This window comes from Styela clava, chromosome 2 (assembly GCF_964204865.1).
Source record: "Styela clava chromosome 2, kaStyClav1.hap1.2, whole genome shotgun sequence".
Taxonomy (NCBI): Eukaryota; Metazoa; Chordata; class Ascidiacea; order Stolidobranchia; family Styelidae; genus Styela; species Styela clava.
In genome coordinates, this window is record NC_135251.1 from 14,989,069 (window position 1) to 15,009,080 (window position 20,012).

At 34.9% G+C, this 20,012-nt stretch overlaps 1 protein-coding gene across 4 annotated transcripts; it reads right to left on the bottom strand.

Annotated features, from left to right (window-relative positions):
• Window positions 1-47: 47 nt before the first annotated feature.
• On the bottom strand, window positions 48-16,409 carry LOC120335707 (uncharacterized). Of its 4 annotated transcripts, none has more exons than XM_039403289.2 (10): window positions 16,290-16,409; window positions 14,939-15,080; window positions 13,342-13,602; window positions 13,026-13,200; window positions 12,165-12,347; window positions 8,468-8,578; window positions 8,034-8,142; window positions 2,034-2,235; window positions 1,713-1,854; window positions 48-824 (listed from the first exon to the last, which is right to left on the bottom strand). In XM_039403289.2, exons 2-10 carry the CDS (start codon window positions 15,073-15,075, stop codon window positions 696-698), a joined length of 1,449 nt encoding a protein of 482 aa, XP_039259223.2. In that variant the 5' UTR covers window positions 15,076-15,080; window positions 16,290-16,409; the 3' UTR covers window positions 48-695. The 4 variants fall into 4 exon arrangements, with proteins under 4 accessions (XP_039259223.2, XP_039259222.2, XP_039259220.2 ...); XM_039403288.2 differs by having other exon boundaries at window positions 2,034-2,232; window positions 16,257-16,335; XM_039403286.2 differs by having other exon boundaries at window positions 16,257-16,333.
• Window positions 16,410-20,012: the final 3,603 nt, after the last annotated feature.

A 20,012-nucleotide genomic window follows, 5' to 3' on the forward strand; every position in this document is an offset into this window, starting at 1 on the left:
GAAAATGTAAAATAAGAACAACAACAAAATAATAACAAAAGTTAATATGTAGCCTAGCCCTAGAGTTCGTGTACAATAACTTCCAAATACATTAGTACCTACGTTTCAACAACAAACGACTGTAAAATCAGCTGTGATAAAAAGCTGCTCACAGAATTACAATTTTCAACATGTTGATTACGCTGACTTTTCGATATGCGTATTTTATATTGTGAAGATCTGAACATCCGAATTTCAATATTTTGATACAAATGCATGACTACAAAATCACAAAAAAACTGTAATATGAAGTACATAAAATAAATACATTTAATAAATACAAAACGCTTTTATAAATTAAATATTTTATATATAATTAAATTTACAATATTGCGCAGTCGCAATGTCTTCACAGTTTCTTGTAGAATAATTTGAACATGAGGCGGAATTGTGACAGATTTACATTTGCCAAAGAACTTATTATTCTATCTAATCCAGCATCTTCAATAAAATACTCCAGTCTTCTATTGAAAATAGTAACTATTGACATCAACAATCTTCAACCACTGGACATTTTGAAGCTATTTATTTAATAGTTAAGAAGTGAGGCGAATTTTTCACATCGACAAGACAAGGTGCACTATACATACAAAAATAGTTGGGCTTTTGCTCGTGCTGTGTTTTTGACAAGATTCTCTTGTTTCTATCCTTTTTATCTAATTTACTAATACTGGAAGTTTTAGAGCCGCTACATCAAATCTTCGCAAAGCATTGTCCGTGTTTGCCAAGTCCCGATTGAGAACTATATTGTCGGACCACGAAGAATAAACTGAACGCAGAAATACCTGTGAAAATAATTGATAAGAGTTATCAGTTCTTTTGTGAATTTTTTTACGACAACATGGTATTCATGAATGAAGACGCGCGTTTTCACAACGATTTGTTCAGTTCATTCTTGCTCGTAATATTCAATACTTTTGAGAATCGAAGAGGTCACCTAAGTGTTTGGACCACATCCTTAAACCACTAAAAACAAACACTAACAAGTAGTACCGGTACGGGTATTCAATCTGACAAATAAGGAATGCCGGTACCGCACTCTTATTAACGACTGACGCGAATGCGGAACCGCTACATGGTTCGCAATTTTGATTGACGCCATAGCACAAATAAAACAAATCCAATAGAGCCCACCGAAATTTTTGAAATAAAGAAAATTTCAAAGCAATTGGTAATGTAGTTAATGAGAAAAGCGATTTATTTACAACAATAAGAAGAAAAATAGCAACAAAAACGATCCATATGTACTTGATAAGAGTTATCAGTTCTTTTGTGAATTCCTTTACGACAACATGATATTCATGAATGAAGACGCGCGTTTTTACAACGATCCGTTCAGTTCATTCTTGAACGTAATATTCAATACTTGTGAGAATAAAGAGTCGACCTAAGTGTTTGGACCGCTACCTTAAACTACTAAAAACAAACACTAACAAGTGGTACCGGTACGGGTATTCAATCTGACAAATCAGGTATGTCGGTACCGCACTCTTAACGACTAACGCGAATGCGGAACCGCCAATGAGAAAAGCAATTTTTTTTTCATAACAATAAGAAGAAAAATAGCAACAAAAACGATCAATATGTACATTGAGTGTCCAATAAGTGCCAAGGAACTCACAAACTGTATTTTGGCTTGGTGTGCTTTGATACATTGTTAAGAATCAACTTACCGAACTGCGAGTACATATCTCCATTTCAACAAGAGCTGAAAAATCGTTGTAATTTTCTCCCAGAAAGGAACAAGCCGTAATAAGTTCTGACTTCTCCACAAAACTTTCCAAATCGACTTGAGTAACGACTATCAAGTTTTTACTGTAAATTTGTATGTTTGTACGAAAGTTCAGTATTGCGATCACAAATATTCAAACAGGCAAAACAAAAATTGTTTGAGTTTAATTTAACAATCGGTATAGCATAGTATGAAAATTTTATTTAGACCAAGTCTAAACATGCACGGAAACGGGCGACTTATCTGTACAAACAAAAATTACCTGATTAATTCATTTGTAAGATCACGAAGGAAATGAAGGGTTGATTGGGTTTTTGGTGTTGCTATGTATATATGTCGCACGTCACTTTTAGATTTTCCATTTACGTATGAAATGTATTCTGTCATTGCTCTTCCCAAAGATTTGGGCAAAATTCTGTTCACTTTTTTGCACATTTCAGCTTGATTCTGATTACCGGTTCCTTCTAAAATAAATACAACAAAAATATTATGCTCCCCCAATGAGTGGAAGTGTTTACATTATCCACTACCGAATTTAGCATATCGCATTTGAGTGCGTGACATAGTGCCTACGTCCTAAATTTACCATTGGGAACACTTTCTGATTATTATAAACGTACAGCACGATGTTGCTTACAACTTGTTGCGCAATGTGGAGAAATATACTCTTCTCTTGGATAATATAAAGATAAAGCGGACACGAGGATATGAAGAAAAATCCTAGAAATCGGGTGTTTTTATTTCCAGGATTCCCTTGGTTATCAACATAGAAACACAGACATATAATATCACGGGTTTCAAAAGTAAAATATTTCAATAATCTTCAATTTATGCAAATACGTAATTATTAAACGTTGTTGTTTTCAATTCTTCTGAATTAAATTCAGTTTATTTGCTAATCATCATACAAGGTTTGATCGGGAACATTGCGCATATATCACGTACAACGCTGAAATGCGTTGTTTATCACGTCACAATGTGCGAAATACCACGACTTCGGTACCAGAAGCAAAATGAATCTCAACACCCCCGTGTTTGACAGTAAATATTTTGCAAAATATTGAAGTGACGTTACGGCTGTGAATTTTTCTGAAAAGTAGAAGATATGATCATTTATTATACGAATTCCCGATGCTCTAAGTTGAATTTTAAAGCCAGAAGTATTTTAGGTAAAATGCCATCATATTCGTATCTCAAAGCTAATAAGCGTTTTCCTGCCCATGTTTCAGCATTAATATCTCTAAAACGGTTGAAGATAGTTTGTCGCTGTGAATTTTTCCAAGTGGTATCATTCATGGTCTACAATCCGACCAAATCTCATCATCACACGTTTATCCAATATGACAGTAGTAGAGAGAATTTAGGAAGGTGTTTTTACATTGCAGAATCGCATCACCATTTTTTTTCCGAAATCACATTGCGTTTAGCCAGTGTTTCCCAAACTTTTTTTCTAGCAGCGCCCCCTTGGACAACTTGTTGGCCAATGAACGCTGAACGCCCCCTGACTAAAAAGATGAAAGATTTTTTTTTCCATATAATATTTAGTCTAATGAGGAGGATGAGCCTGGTGAAATGCCACCATCCTATTAATAGTCGGTATCATTTTAGTCAGAAACAGTCTTAAGTCTCCTCGTTTGACTATGTCAAGGCGGTTTCTCTTGTTATCCAGAAGCGCGGTCATGACACTGCACGTACGCTCTACCAAGTATGCGCTGGGAAAGGCAATGAAAAACTTTTTAACGCTATCCCACACGTGAGGATATTTCAACTTAATTTGATTTTGTACCCAGAACGATTGATACGAAACACTGAACTTTGGTTTGAGTTCAAAATCGCTTTGCAGTGTTATAAGTTCCTCCTCAAGAATTCCATGTTCAAAAATATTATTGGATAGGTCTATTATCCATGGCGGAATAGCCAATTGAAATACATCCTTGAAACGAACATCACATGTCATTGGGTAATTCTTGAAGATGCTTTCTGTAATTATCTATGTCACTATTAGGTATGCTCCTGCCACTAGGGTCTATTTGTTCTAGGCTCAAAAATTGAAAAAATTCTCGCCGAGATAAATTTTGCTCATAAACCACAAGTAGGGCTGGGCATTTTCGAAACACTGGTGTTTCGAAATCGAAACGAAATTTTGCCTTCGAAACGAAACGAAACGAAACACACGTTTGTCAAAAACAATAAAACCATTATTACCCATCGAATTTAATGTATAATTGCACATATTTTCAAGAATTAAAACCACAAAAACGAAGCACTCGAAGCTATATCGAGAGCATGAAACGGTAATGAAAATTCAATGAAGGTTTCTGCTAATGACAAAGCAGTGACCAAATTGCATCAGAATAATCATTACGAATTACGTCATTGTTAGAGATAGGGCTCACAAGCAGCATGGATAGCATGGGGCCTCTCAACGTATCAATGCGACCCTGCGCTGATCTTATGTAATAATTGGGATCATTTTTTATATTATCCGATGTCACAGAGCCTTGTGATCCAGCCACAATCGAATACTTGACTAATACATTTTAAAAAATATCTTTGAATCTGAATTCCAAATACATTCTTAACTCCATGAACACAGGAAATTGGCTTTCATGATATTATCGTTGATTGAAATTAGCTACAACTAGGCGCCAGAGAAATGTTTTAAATTATACAGTAAAATTAACATAAATTCGGATTTTTGTCCAGGAGAACTTTCGTTGTGACTGTTTATCGTCAGCGTGACATCAACATCGTTAAGCTAAATTCCGCCCCCCACAAATTTTGACTGTTTATTTTGCTTACAACGCGATTATCGTCGTAATCAAATGAGTCGACCCAATTCACAAATTTCCATCCGCCAATGACGGAGAGTTAAGACTGAAAATCGTGTTTCATTTTTCTTCAAGTCAGTTCTGATTTAAATATTTCACGTCGACTGTTATGCTTTTATTATTTCTTATGAATTAATACCGCAAACTTGCACTGAACTATATTATTATTAACGAAGCCAGTGTAACAATAAAATCTGCGATAGATACTAAATGATATTTAAGAGCTAGTTTATATGGGGCAAATGCAGGAAATGCTCGGTCACTATAGAAACTAAGGATGAAAAAGATTAATTACGACAAAATTTGATTTTAGATTTATTGCCGCAGTAACCCAGACTATCTCGACTATGTTGAAATATACGATAATAATTGTAAAATATTTTCATTCAAAAACTCCCACGACATGTTATAAATACTGTATATTCGGATATGAAATTCGACTCGGACATCGCTGAATGATATTTTGACCGATTTCAGATTGTTTTTGCTAACACGTCATAATGTCCGTTTCGGAAGTCGAAACAGCGCCGTTTCGACATATCAGTGTTTCGAAACGTATCGAAACAGTGTTTCGAAACGCCCAGCCCTAACCACAACCCACAAGGTTCAATATTGAATCCAAACACAGCCGATTTCACTTTTATGTCGTCTCCTTGAAGAGATAAATTCAGTGCATTAAATTTGGAAAATATGTCTGCCAAGTAAGCAATATCATTTTTGACCACTATAACATCTTTCGCGAGACTCGGATCGCAAGTTTATCGGAATTCAACAACAGTGTCGAAAAGTGAGTAAAATCGTCTGTCTGCCAAGTAAGCAATATCATTTTTGACCACTATAACATCTTTCGCGAGACTCGGATCGCAAGTTTATCGGAATTCAACAACAGTGTCGAAAAGTGAGTAAAATCGGGTAAGGCAGTTCCCCTTGGAAAGCCCTCTATCTTCTATATCAGAGGCCATTTCATCAACTCGTCTCTGTACTGTATTATTGCTCAATGGAATAGACTTGATAATTGTAGAATTCAAAACTTCCTTTACTGATGCTAGAATTAATTCTTCACCAATCTTATGCGGTTTGCCCTTTTTGCTATCATCAAAGACAAATTGTAAGTATAAACCATCATCGCTTTTCTGGGATAAATTAGAAGTCATATTACCAATGGTTTTTCGCTTCTTTAAATTATCCCAGAGTGTACGAAAAATGCAACATTTTCGTCTGCTTCATCCGGATGAATTTTTGTTAAATGCTGGGAACGCCTGGGCGGTTTCATCGCTTCATTAGAAAAGGTTGTTGCACACAGCAAACACATCGGTTGCGAATCAGAATTTGGGTTGGTAATGAATCCATATCAGAGGTAACTTGTGCTATATTGCCTACATTTTCGCTTCGGCAAACTCATTGCGATGCTTCAAAATTAATTTTAATATACTGTTCTGATCTAAATCAGTTAAATGGCTTAGATCACTATCTTAGATAACATTAACTTATGCAACACGAATGGTTAAGTAATATCAGGTGGAGCATAACATTGCAAGTGTCGCAACAGGCTAGATCTGAAACTTTGTCGTTTGCCAAGTCAAGTAGCCTAGTTATTCAATGGCCCCAAACGAATAATGAATGGACCAGTTGGGTCGCAACGTAGAAATGTCCTACCTTGAAACGCGGCAGTAAAATAAAACTGCGAGTTAATTTGAAAATAAACAACAAAACATGCCGGACAGAAGAAGAAAGACAGCGACGAATGAAGCATTATTATACGGCTGTCATGCGCCAGACTAGTAATATTACGAAACAATGCGGAATGAATAGAAAAAAAAAAGTCATAAGGTATTACGTCAAATGAGATCCATCACACCAAAATTACGAGAAAACCTGGTCAAACAAATCACATAACTGAAGTAAATGAAACTATATTATGCTTGTTGTCAGCGCCCCCAATCGCCCAGTTTAATATCCATCGCTCCCCCAATTTGAAGTCAGCGCCCCCTCAATTGTTGCAAACGCCCACTTTGGGAATCGCTGGTTCAAGCTGAACTCTGAAGCAACCCACGGCCATCGGTCTCCATAAGACAGGAAAATTTTGCAGACTACGAGTTCCTGCGTTTGACGGTACTTTTACTGGGGCTGTGCGACATGTGTAATGAGTTTTATATGCGTTCAAACATTTTAGAAATTTTCCAATTTTACGGCAGATGGAATAGTTCACGATGGGTGGTCTCCGTCCTAAAAGAGTTAATAGCGTTGAGGTATATTTTAATTGATATTTATTGTGTGGTTACTAAGCATACTCTGGATTTACTGATCGGCTAATGGTTTAAATACGTAAAATTTGATGCGCTTGTTTTTCATCTATTCTATGTAAACTGCGGGAGAACTGCGTGACCGCACGTTTTGCTTTCGATCATGTCCGCTTTGTTTATTTATTTTTTGGTTAAGGAAATATAGACCATTTCTGATTATTTACTTTTATAAGATATCATGTAGGCCTACCTATTTTATAAGAAATTATCGGGGATTTCACAGGTATGATTGCTAGGACTGGGCATTTTCGAATACCTGATGATTTCAGAATCGTATCGAATATTTTTTCCGAATCGAACTCGAATACTTGGAAGATATAAAATCGTATGCAACTTTCTCATTGTATTAGGTCCTCCAGACACATAAATTACTGAAAACATAGAATACATCCCTCGGGCAGATAGCTGAGCCTTCACGTGCAATAAAAAAACACGTTTTCACCAATACCTCACTATAGAAAAAAGTCACATGATAGAATTGCGTTGAAAAAATATGGCTTCAATAAAAAAAAATTGATAAATTTACTTCGACCATTGGCGGAAAAAAAAAGATGGCGGTGATTTGAAATTTTGCTCTGAACCGATTCGAATAATTTACCATTCGATTCGAAATACCCAGCCCTAATGATGGCATATTATTATTTGAGGAATATTCGATTGATAAGATGATGAATTTTGGGGTGAGCCGGCACTGCGGTTAGTTAGCCATCAGACTTTATTTCCATATATATATTTTACAGAAGTCGAATCAAGTTTTCCTATAGGAATGGTTCAATTCGTGACACTCGTCATGTGAACGACGTACCGGTACTTAGCTGATTCAAGTCAAATTTATTTTTTCCAACCAGTAAAAAACATGCAAAAATACAAGAGAGCTATGCTCAAATATATGGACACGATTCTAAGCTCAGCTTTTCTATTTTCATTTACAAATAACCCAACTCTCAATACTACAATCTAATTAATGTGCTATGGTACTGTATAGACAATATTCCCATATCCTGTCTGCCCACTTGCCCCATTTATTAGCGTTAGTGAGCATAAACCTGTTTACGGGTCCCAGTGCACCAATTTTACAGAAACTTGGCGATACATGTATTCTAAGTATCAATTTAAAACTTGTAATACCTTCTTTGTTGCACATGAATTTGCCGAAATCTTCTTTGTCATATCTCCAATGCAGTGCCAAATATGGACTACCACCAAAGACATGTTCCAAAAATGTTTCAGTAATTTCCTTAAAAATATATTATCTGTCATTAGTTATAATATAATATTTTTATAGAGAAGCCCAATAAATTTACAAATAATATAGTAATGTTAAGATTAGTGTCAGCTTGTGTGGTAACGGCGTATATAGCTATAGCGTAGACCGATTTCCATTGGAGAATACGCCTGTTCCACTTGCGCTCCACGTACCCCGATGCAGCCTTTCGCTCCCTTTTAACGTTAAGAAACGTTTCGACTTTCGATATCAATAAATTTTATATTTCAGTAAAAATATAAATGACTTTGTTATAACAAAATCTTACCTAAAAATAAAAACATAAAGTTCTTCCTACCTGTATGTATTTGGGTGGAAGCATATTCTGGAACAACGAATTCACCAACGCCCGTGATGAAATGTCATCAGTTGATTCAGAAAATAGATGTACGTCACCTATGTTTTCCTTCTGAAACGAAACACCACAAAAGTAAATTTTCTGTTCTGATTTGAATGTGTGCAACTACTGCGCCAACTGGATGTTTTCTCAATGCCGATTGGTTCATTGTGTACGTTTGAGGAATTTCGAAATTAATAACATCAGACTTAAAAGTTTAATTTGTCAATTAACATAAACCTATAGGTCGGTAAACAGTTGTGATCATCTGTTAAAGTTCAGTAAAGCATTTGCTCATTTTGAATACCTCAGTTCATTCAAGTTTCCTTCGTTATTTCACTGAAGCGTAATAAAAAAGTACAAAAGTTATCTATATTAACAATCTAAATCATGACTAAAATATTGGAAATTAAGTTATTTCTCACGCTTTCGACTACGATTCATAGACAATTTTCATAAACACAAATAAACAGACAATTGTTCGTGCGTTCACGATTTTTAAACAATCAACAAGCTACAATCGTATCATAATGTTTTTGCATGTTAACCTAAATCAAAACATGATAAATTATAAAGGTTTATATATAATAAATAAATTATAAAGGTTTATATAGTTATATATATATAACTTAGTTTTGCGTTGGGTGGTGCGGTCTGTACTCTGTATGTCAATGTCATCGCGTATGTGTTTTCCAGATTTTTTTGTCTTCGGAAACGAAAAGTTGACTTGGGTTAATGAAGGAACCCCAGTGGTTTTCGAATTGAGATATCAGGATATATCCCGGTTAAAGCGGCATATAAAACGATATTCAAGTATATATTTGGGCATTGCTCGCTTATCAACTGATTACATTTACCTTCCTCTCACTTAGTATGTTTTTATCAACTCGTAAGGGTGAATTATCAGGTATAAATTTTTTTTAATGAATTTGAATCTATAATTTTTTTTAGAAATTTTGACGCTTACTAATCACATAAAGTTTAATATTTAGATAATCCTATCCCACTTTCGTCAGTCATTTTCTTCAAAGAAATAACGAAAACCTAATTGAATTTACGTTGGTGTTTGGTAAATAGAAGTTAGCAATGAAAACTGGTCATAGATAAATTCATCACGTTGGGGTTAAATCAATTGTACAAGACAAGGGAGACTTGCTTCAAGCAGGAATGAGAGATAAGAGAAAAATGGAGAGCGAGAAACGACTTCGAGATTGCGAAAGCAGGATTTATAGGGAAAAAGTTGTTTACGACACTTGTTTCCATGGTGTCTACCGATGCGGGTTGTTTTTCGTTTGTTTCGCTTGATCTAAGTGGATGAAAACCCAAATTAATCGCGTGCGGGTTTGCAGTGAATTCGTCTGCATTACTATTCATATCATTAGAATAATTCGGCGCAAATGACAATAAATCCTTTTTCAATTCAAAGACTGGTGTGCATTTGTTTAATTGTTCACGTGTGCAAATGTCAATAGATGCAAACATCCCGAGTACAAATGTTCATGGGCGCAAATGTACGCGCGTGCAGATACCCTCGTGTGCAAATGCACGCGGATGCAAATGTATGTGATTTCAAATGTGCGCTGGAACAAATGTTCGTGGGTTCAAATGTACGCGGGTGAAAATGTACGTGGGTAGAAATGTACGCGAGTGCAGTTGTACTTGAGTGCAAATGCACGAGGATGCAAATGTATGTGGTTTTAAATGTGCGCGGGTGCAAATGTAAGCGGGTGCAAATGCATGCTGGTGCAATTGTCTGTAGGTGCAAATGCACGCGGGTTCAAATGCATATGGTTTCAAATGTGCTCGGGTGCAAATGCACGTAGATGCAAATGTTTACGGGTGCAAATGCACGCGGGTGCAAATGTACGTTGGTGCAAATGTTCGCGTGCGCAAATGCACTGGGTGCAAATGTACATGGTTGCAAATGTATGTGGTTTCAAATGTGCGCGGGCGAACATGTTCGAGGGTGCAAATGTACATGGTTGCAAATGTGAATGTATGTAGTTTCAAATGTGCGCGGGTATATCCGCCAGTTCAAATGTACATGGGTGCTAATGTCCGTGTGTACAAATTGCAGGTGCGATTGTCTGTGGGTGCAAATGCACGTGGATGTAAATGTACACGGCTGAAATTGAAATACCGGTAGTTGGTACTGGCAGGATGCCGGTGCGGTGTTATGGCACGATAGGTTGTTGTTTGGAAACAGAAAAATAAATTTTAATGCTCAAGGATTTATTGGTATAAACTGGACAGTGTACGACCTGCGTTGATAAACTGTAGTTTGAATTACAGCATTAACAAATACCTCATCCTGGGTTCGGCCTTTAACGTCGCAGTGGTAAGGCAATATTAAAATGATGAAAGTGCTTCTATTTACGTATGATGAGCACACTTCACACAAAGTGTTTGGTTAACAAAATGTAATTGTTTAAATTCGAGTGTCCTGCTGACAGCACTATATAGGCCTACCGGAATTTCTCGAATGAATCGTGTGGCGTAAGGTGCCCATACTCTGCAACGTTGAACTGAAAGTATGGTCGGAAAAATGATCCTACTAAATTTGCTCGTCCTATGTGCATCAATTAATTTGTCGTTTTGTTCTCAGATTATGGGCAATAGTGGAAAATTTCAACGGGAAGACAACCCGTCATCCTCTGCAAATAACTATACAGAACTTCAATTAAGAACATTCATCTAATTTTGATATTTCAATAAGTATTTGTATTGAATTTTTAAAGTTAATGAAGATAAAATATATGCAGTACGTTGACAAATCGTCAGGCAGATGTACAACTGTTATCATCTCGTTAGTTTGGACACGTAATTAAGTAGCGCTAAGTATTCTCTGAGACCTCTTTGACCTTTCCGAATCGAACCGTCTTGCTGGACTGATTTTGATGAACATGTAATGAAATATCAAAACTTGCTATACGACTTTGCTTTTGGAAAACATCTTAAACCCATTTTTGTTTTCAGGCGACCTAGGGGGCCTATTCAATTAACTTAGTAAAATGACCAGACAATCAACTCGTGACGGGATCTCTTCAAAACGCCATAGCGAAATTTCGTGAATCTCATTCCCGCGAAATATCATTACCGAGTTGACGGTATAACAGTGTATTTAATGCATGACGGTTACACACAGTTTTTCGAATCCACGCTCACGCGCACCGTTAAATAAATAAAGATCATTGTCTAATCTTTCATCCGCATCACTTGTCGGCTGCCACCGCCGCCGTTTGAAGCGGATATTTGCACACTATCGCGTCATAATTGGATTGTAAATTACCTTTTCCAATAACTGTACGAGTGAACGACTACGAGTGAATCGACTTGGACTGTGGTTAATTTTAATTTATTTTGGTTGCCAAAAAGTTATTGAAAATGTGTTTGTATTAATTTCCACAAGATTTCTTACATAGAATACACAAGACACACATCTCTGGAAAATCAAAAACTAAAGAAATTAGCAAAAGACTATGGTATATTAAAAGTTTTATTCTTATATCCGGACTGGACTAATAGCCCATCCGCTGACTTTCCCAATAGTTTCTACTCTCATACTTGCTCTCGAACATATTGATGTACATATGAAAGTTATCAATTGATCAACAGAATTCCTAGATTACTATTAAATGTTAAATAATATACAAATTACTTGATTGGGAGTATGATCCACATTCATCTTTATTTCTCTGAATGGAAACTGATAAATTGCGCACTTCTCATCCGATTTATATGCCATTCGAATGATACGGCTGTTGTCAGCGTGGGCAGTAAATGGAGCTTTCACTTTGATGTTGGGGGAAAACGGTCCGGATCGATTGATTATGCCTTTTGACTGAAATAAAAAAAATGTAGAGAGTTTTATACAAAGTTTCAAATCAAATCTTAATTTATATTTACTCCAAACTACCACTAGGAAGATGTATGGTATGAACTCAGGTGTGATGACATTTGCAGGTATTGCCTTTTGTTAGCTTTCTTTTTTTATTTTGGTCCCTTGATCAAGCGTTAAAATTATGTTCTATTAGTTCCCCTACAGTGAAAATGAAAATGGCTCGTAGCAGTCTCATTGCCCACTTTCCCTAGTTCGGTCATTTGTGTTATTTCGTACATAAATTATATTCAGTGTTGAGTTGCATTAAGCTTCTGATATTATCGAGGCAAATGCGCATGAACTATGGAGCAAAGGAATAAACTTTGCACAAAGGTTCAAGCAGATGTATTAGGAAATCTTTGCACCTTATTTCAAACTAGTAAATGCGTAGCATATAAATTTATTAACATTTTGTAAAAGTAGAGCTCCTGATAAAAAAAATTCCCCCGCTTTTGTTGCAGATCACAGCTAAAGACAACAGAGTTCTCGAATCACCAAAACAAGAGTACAACAAATATCCTCATTTGGTACAGCATGCGGTCAAAGTCAACCAAAGGTTTGAAGTTACGTACAAACTTGCACATTAATGTAGTTTTGTAAACCTAAAATGTGAAATAAATATTCACCCGCAAAACTCACAGATCGTTGAAGAAACTCTAAATTTAATTCCTTTTCAGCCTGTTTCAGACTTTCAACAGTCCAGTCTCTTGGAGTAGTTGCTTGGAGTACAACATCTACATTCTTTCCACAGTGTTGGTGATATTTATCTACAGTCACTACAGACATCAGCCTTGACAGTGAGTCGACCTGAAATCTGCATTTTGCATGTACAGATTTTTTAAAAGTCGGTAAAGTTAAAAACTAATTATCGCATTCGTAGTGAATCGGTTTCAAATAAAAACTAAATTCTTTCAAGCTAAAACGAATAAAACTGATTTTCTCAATAAAAAAGCACCTGTGACTAGCGTCAATGATGGTTCCCGGGCCAGATTCATCAAGTATGTGCTTGTGGAATAATGGTAATACCAACGTTCGATTCAATAGAATTGCCACGTATGCTGCTTGTCTCAATCCCCAGATCTGGTTAGTGGGGCCGTTGTAAAGCAATGGAAGAAGAAATCTTTCAGAATTTAGCTTTATTTGAGGATGCTGAAGGTTATTGTTATCAAGGATTTCTGATGAAGACATCCACTCCACACATTCTTCTGCACCAAGACTAGAATAAAATTTTCATAATTATAAGTTTACTGTTAGGTTAATTAGCTTAATCATGTTAATCTAGTCAGGTGATAAATGCGTTATACTAATTGCTTGACTATTTTTGAGGTTGAACAATAAATTTTGTTCTGAGTTGAATAACGAAATATTTGGTGTATATCATGAAATGATAATTTAGTACTATGGTCATTCAATTAACATATGTTTGTTCGTAGTATATACCAGTACTAGTAAAATACGCATTTCTGAAGCACTCGCTCACCCAAATCGATTTGCGAAATTATACGCGGTGGAACATTGAAGGGAAAACAGAAAAACAACGGATCCAATATTAAACACGTGATAGCAAAAGCTTTCTGAAAATTTCTATTCAACTTCTAAAAAGCGATAGTTACACAGGGAAGTAATTTCTGGTTTCAGCATTAACAAAAAACGATTTAGAAAACCGAAACATATACTTTGTGGTTTCATAATCATGAAATACAAGAGAGCAACTCCTAAACAAACAGATACGAAAGTTTCGCATTGGTACAGGTATGGTTTGACCTAAGAGCACGAAGTTTGATGAAACGATCAGCGGCCAACCAATACAAAAGCAATCTGGAAATACGGATTCTTCATTGATTAAAATGAAACAGCAAAATTCTTAGTGAAAGACTTCGTAGCACAGAGTGACCACAAAAACAGAACCCACAAATGTCTCAGTTACTTTTACGACAAATGAAGTGAATTCATTAAACACTTGGACTTATGTTTGTGCATGATTGTACCCAAAGGTTTCACGAAAGTTATGTTCACTCTGAAATATCTCCTAAATGACCTGGGTCCTATTTTTTTGCGATCACCCGTTACTCAGAAGGAAAGCTAGAAAACAGTGAATAAAAGTAATCGCCTACCATAGAAACTTCTTCCATTTTCAAATACTCAAAATTTGAAAAATCAGTTAGTCCATTAGTTGAGTAGAGAAGCGATATTTACGATAGCAACGATTTGGCGTTAACACCAACAAGAATTTAGCAAAACTATTCATATCTCTGTGTCTAGTTACATAAACATTTTCAAAATATGGATAATTGATTCTCTATAAAGTTTTGTTGTATTTCGCTGTCTTACATTGTTTTATAATAATCAAACTTTGTACCATAATATATGCAGGTCATTGCTAACGTTCGAAATTATTTGGGTTGAACACAGGGCGAAAAATTATTAAAGGAATTCAAGATGAAAGTTATAAGTATCAAGCAGTTATATAGCAAAATGCAAAGCACATTTTGAAATTGAATCTAAATAATGGTCATACCCTTACTGAACTTCAACTTTATGTTTAATCTTACCTTTTTGCTTCGATGTTTCTTGGGCACAACATATTTGTTGCAACTATATAGAAAATCAATCCAAACATAATAGAAATTACTATTTTTCTCGTTGATGGTCCCATAATACCGTGACGAAATTTTCTCAAATCTGCCATATATTCTAAATACAATCATCAAGTTAATTAAATATGGAAAGAAAAAATATCATTTTTTTTATATCTTCGTCTTTAGAAAAATTATTTCGTGTCACTTGTTTTTATTCTGCATACGACAAAATATAGCTTGCTCAATTTAGTGTTTGCAATAACCAAATAGTTTTTCAAATGAGTTTCTGAACTTCTACTGTTTCGGCTCTCACTGATCTGTATATCAGCTCTATTCATTGAAGATTTTTTGCCTAATTGTCCTGGGACTCGTGAGAGAAGCACCAATTACATGATTAAGATAGTTTTCAAATGGATGTGAAAATAATTAAGAAAATTCGACTAGTTCTGCATTCGAAACTAAGTTTATTTGAGCATTTTTCAAGCACTTATAATGTAAGCATATTTCGACAGTAGTCATTATTCATTTTGTACATGATATAATATTACCTGATTTAGTATATTGAATACCAAAATATTGTTTGAAATATATATAAAAATAACTTCCCAACCGACTTATGGGCTCTCTGACGTGTAAAGAAACTACTCATTCAAAATTTCTGCCTAATTGTGGCAAATAATTATCATAGTTTGCAAATAGATGTAAATGCACCATGGCTATTCTACGTCGTCTAGTTGAATTTAATATCACAACCAATCTAACGAAACCGACGGTGTATTTACTCTTGTAGAGTCGGATTGAGAAATAAATAAACGTTTGAAAGCAAAGAGGGTGGAGGGTGAAATTTAAAAAATAAAATTTGTGGAAGTGTTGGCAAAGATTTCAACTGACTTTTTGATAGTGGCCCGAAATCACCATTATACCAAACCCTCCAGTTTGTTCAGCGTAGCATGCTCCCGCACCTATGTTTCGTCTCTGTTTTGCTTGCGAATTTTAACGTTAGAGAACATCAGATGAGTAAGAAACAATCTAACTTTACTTAGATGTCATAAACCACCAAATGTGGTAAACAAAGGTTCCAAATACACGCATATTATTACATAATCTCGATATGAAAACTTGGTGTGTATATACTATGTTAGTATATATATATATATTCATTAGTGTCATAATATCTGTAGCTGTTATACCTTTGAGAAAAGCGGTATTCGAGAAAAGACGATTTGTAAAAAATAAACAATCCCGCGGAAAAAAGAAAAATTTATTTATATATATATTTTCAAAACATTACCATACTCGTCCATAAACACTGAAACAAACTTACAAAGACTAAATGAAACTTCCAAACATTTCTACTATTCAAACCACTTTAGTAACATTATGGTTCTGCTGACGAACATATGAAGACTCATACGCCGTAAATACACTCCATGCCGCAAGCCGGATCGCCTGGGGGGTGATGTGATAATCAACTACTATAGCCCGCAGTGTTTATTCATTGTCTCTGCGCACGATCCTTGCGTAAAGACTCTCGAATGCCGCCATGCCTTGCCAACCGTCGCGCATGATGCATGGTAACTTACGCAACATATAAACAAAGTGATCACACCCTCAAAGGCCCATTGCAAACGCGGAAGAAAAAAAATTATGTTATGATTACAATCAAAACTACTATGCGAAACCCTTTTAAAAATGGCTTGATCATAGAGATGGATCATTTGCGGCGAAGAGTAGAAATAGGATGACAACATATGGATCCGAGAATATAATTGAGAACAACCCAATCTCTCGTTTTTGAGTTCTTCGGAGCACGCGACACAGGAAGCAGAACTTTCGATAAATGCTTTATCGTTACGACGAATTGCAGGTTTCAGGAACAGAGTTACTAGCAGAAGTTGACAAGATTTGTTTTTGTTTCTATTTTTATTGTACACGAAATGTACCTATGGATCGTTTTGTTATTTTGCTGTTGTGAAAAAAAATCACTTTCTCTTTAACTACTGGACCAATTCGGCCTTCCTGTCTCCATATTTGGACAATGCTTTCTTGTTCCCATTTGTGAACAAAATACTACTTGCTTATTATTTTTATTTTTTAATAGAGAGATCAAACCTAGCATGAGAAAAAGAGAAGTGCGGCAATAGTATTTTACTTGATTTCTGAGAAAAGCATTATTATATTTTTATATGAGTCATTCAATAATTTCATTCTATGAAATGATTATATTGAAGTTTTTTTTAATGTTGTATGTTATAATTGTACTTTGAGTTGACTAAAAGGGGGTAATTACGAATTGCTTATCTTGTAGGAGGGATTTTAACTTTAGTTTCTGTTGATTTGTTTCTGTTATTAAGAAAAGCCAGTCGTTTGTTATTCTTTGTACTGAAACTATAACTCATTCCACTCGATTAATTAAACTTCATCGGAAGTATATACAATTTAGTCAATCGTGAAAATAGCTTTAAAAGGGAAAGTTTCAACTACGGATTTTACAGCCAACATACAAGTGCAATTTTATTTGTAAAAACTGTATTTCGAACAACTCTGAGGTAGACCGCCGATAAACGTATGGTTTTCCCTATACTGCGGTGAATATATCCTCGCTACATTAGAAATTTGGTTTCAGTCATGTGTGGTGCAATGTGAATTAAGTTTAGAGTAGACCTTATAACACTTAAAAAATCAGCGAATAGATTCCATGAAAACGAAAACAAAAGTTAATATTGGTACCATGAATATTCATTTATACGCTACCGATCATGAAACCGAAAGTTTAAATTACCACACGCTACATTTTCAAATAAAGTCAGAACAGGTTAAGCCTGCTATCACGTATTTCTTTCTACTTTGTCGAATCAAGTCAATCACCTGTCAGTCGGTCGAAAGCCATCTATCTGTCGGATACGTTTACATCTTTGTAGTGGGAATGTTAGTTTCAAAGACTCATTCAAGTAATATATTTGCTGGCATTTGTGTAGGTACAATTACTCGATTAAAAATGTCCTATATTTTTTCGTTCAAAGCCAAAGTTTCTTCTTTAAATAGATTCTATGCACTGCAACATACAATAGCATTAACTTACATACATATTACATATCATACATATTAATTACAGTAATTCATTGTAGATTGTGCTCCGCAGATTTTTAGCTTGTGCTCAACATTCGGCATTAAGGACTTTTCTTTGTTTTAAAAATGCTAGAAAAGTTTCGTTTCGTAAACGATAGTTCGCTCCAAATTTTAAAGATTGACAGATGAACATAACGGTTGCTATGGTGATATAATGTAAAAATGATTATCACCACCGGAAAAAAAAAATCTGTGTGTTTGTGAATGAATTACAGTACAGTATTTTAATGAAAATTGTGAGAGAAAACTTTTAGCATAAAGTATATTGTATTTTAGACGAGTGCATGTCAAAAACAAAATTTCTTACGTTCCTTTTAATATAGGGTCTACGTAATCTATTTTCTTATTTTAAAGTTTCAAAGTTTGCGCGGTAATTAAAAAAAGTTACACGTTGCTTAAATTGAGTTAAGCCACGAAGTATTCCATATTTTGGAATATCATGTCATATCATTATTTGGAAATTCGAGTAGAAATTATAGAATTGAGTCAAGTTTGTGCTCACAAGTCACAAGTGAGTTGTCATACAACACCACATTGCGTTATATATTATTGGCAACGTGTGTACTGATTCACTATATTGTTAAAAGTAAAGATGTGCTGAATTTTTTTATATGCATTTCCCATTTTGTACCACCTGTCTAACTACAACATACTCTATCCTGCTGTTCTACCTGTACCTTATGCAAGGTAACAATGCACAATATGTTAAAAACGATATGTGTTACACTTATATGTCAAAATGCGATGAAAGGTTCTATGACTAAGGAGAAAAAAAAATTCAACATGATTTTGGTATATTAATTAATCGGGCGACAGACACTGTATATATGTCATTTGTCAAAAATATGTAATTATGTATTTCCAATTATGTATAGCCTATAGCCATTAATATTGTTTTGTGTTGCATTTATATATATAAAAAATAATAAAATATATTGGTATATTCTAGTAAATATTTTTGTACGATATATTAATACCTACACATCTGTCTTTAACGCAAATCGCTGTTTTTTTTTTAATACTTAACGATTACATTGCCAAGATTGCGTTCTTTCATGTTCGCATCTTTTGTTCCCACAGTAGTCGGTAAACCAGAAATAAAAAATACCGATTTCCACATTGAATGCCCAGCGCAAAGCTAACGAGATCGGAATTTTATCTAATTTCCTCATCGCCCATTTTATGGGGCTAGTTTCTGTTGAAAGTTCAGTTTTTTCATTGCTATTTTTGAATGAATATTAACGTTAAGAGAAACAATTGTGAGTTTTGAACATTCATTTATATTTTTTTTAAAGTTCAAGTTACCTGATGATTGTCAAGTATCTGCATAATTTGTTTCATTAGGATCGGTGTTTAGATAAAATTGTATTTACAGATTAAAACATATCATAAAAATGGAAAGGGCTAAGATACCACTTTTCTAGAAACTTCATGTGTTTACTGTTTCAATTGTGACAATATGATTTATGTTTATACGCATCATATAATCGTGAATTTGGACGTCAATCGTATTTAATACAAAAATATTCAACTATCTTTGTACATTGTATTGTAAACATAGCAACAACAGTGATTAGCAATAACCAATGGATATGAGTCATATCTTAATGTATCTGCTTTTCGTGTTAATAAAAGCATCGATTGATTGATTTAAACTAAGTCGCGACCACATTTTTCTTTTTTCATGTAATGTACGCGTATTATTTTTCTCGAAAAATATTCGCAACACTTTTGCAGAAAAAATCATAATCGATAGAAATTCCTTTTTGAGAAGCCAAACGAAACCGGTATTTCATATTCATTGCACGATCAATTGCTGGAAATTTGTTGACGATTGCTGTGCTCATATTAGAAGGAGATTGAATTTATTTTTACCCGAAGTGTTGCTATTATAAATCTACGCTGGATTGTACATGAC

What these genes read in the sequence shown, in the direction of transcription:
- LOC120335707 (XM_039403286.2), bottom strand. An exon ending in AGAAACATCGAAGCAAAAAG is followed by an intron (nt 13,603 to 14,938) that starts GTAAGATTAAAC and finishes ATTTTATTCTAG; the next exon opens with TCTTGGTGCAGAAGAATGTG. An exon ending in AGATATGTACTCGCAGTTCG is followed by an intron (nt 825 to 1,712) that starts GTAAGTTGATTC and finishes TTATTTTCACAG; the next exon opens with GTATTTCTGCGTTCAGTTTA.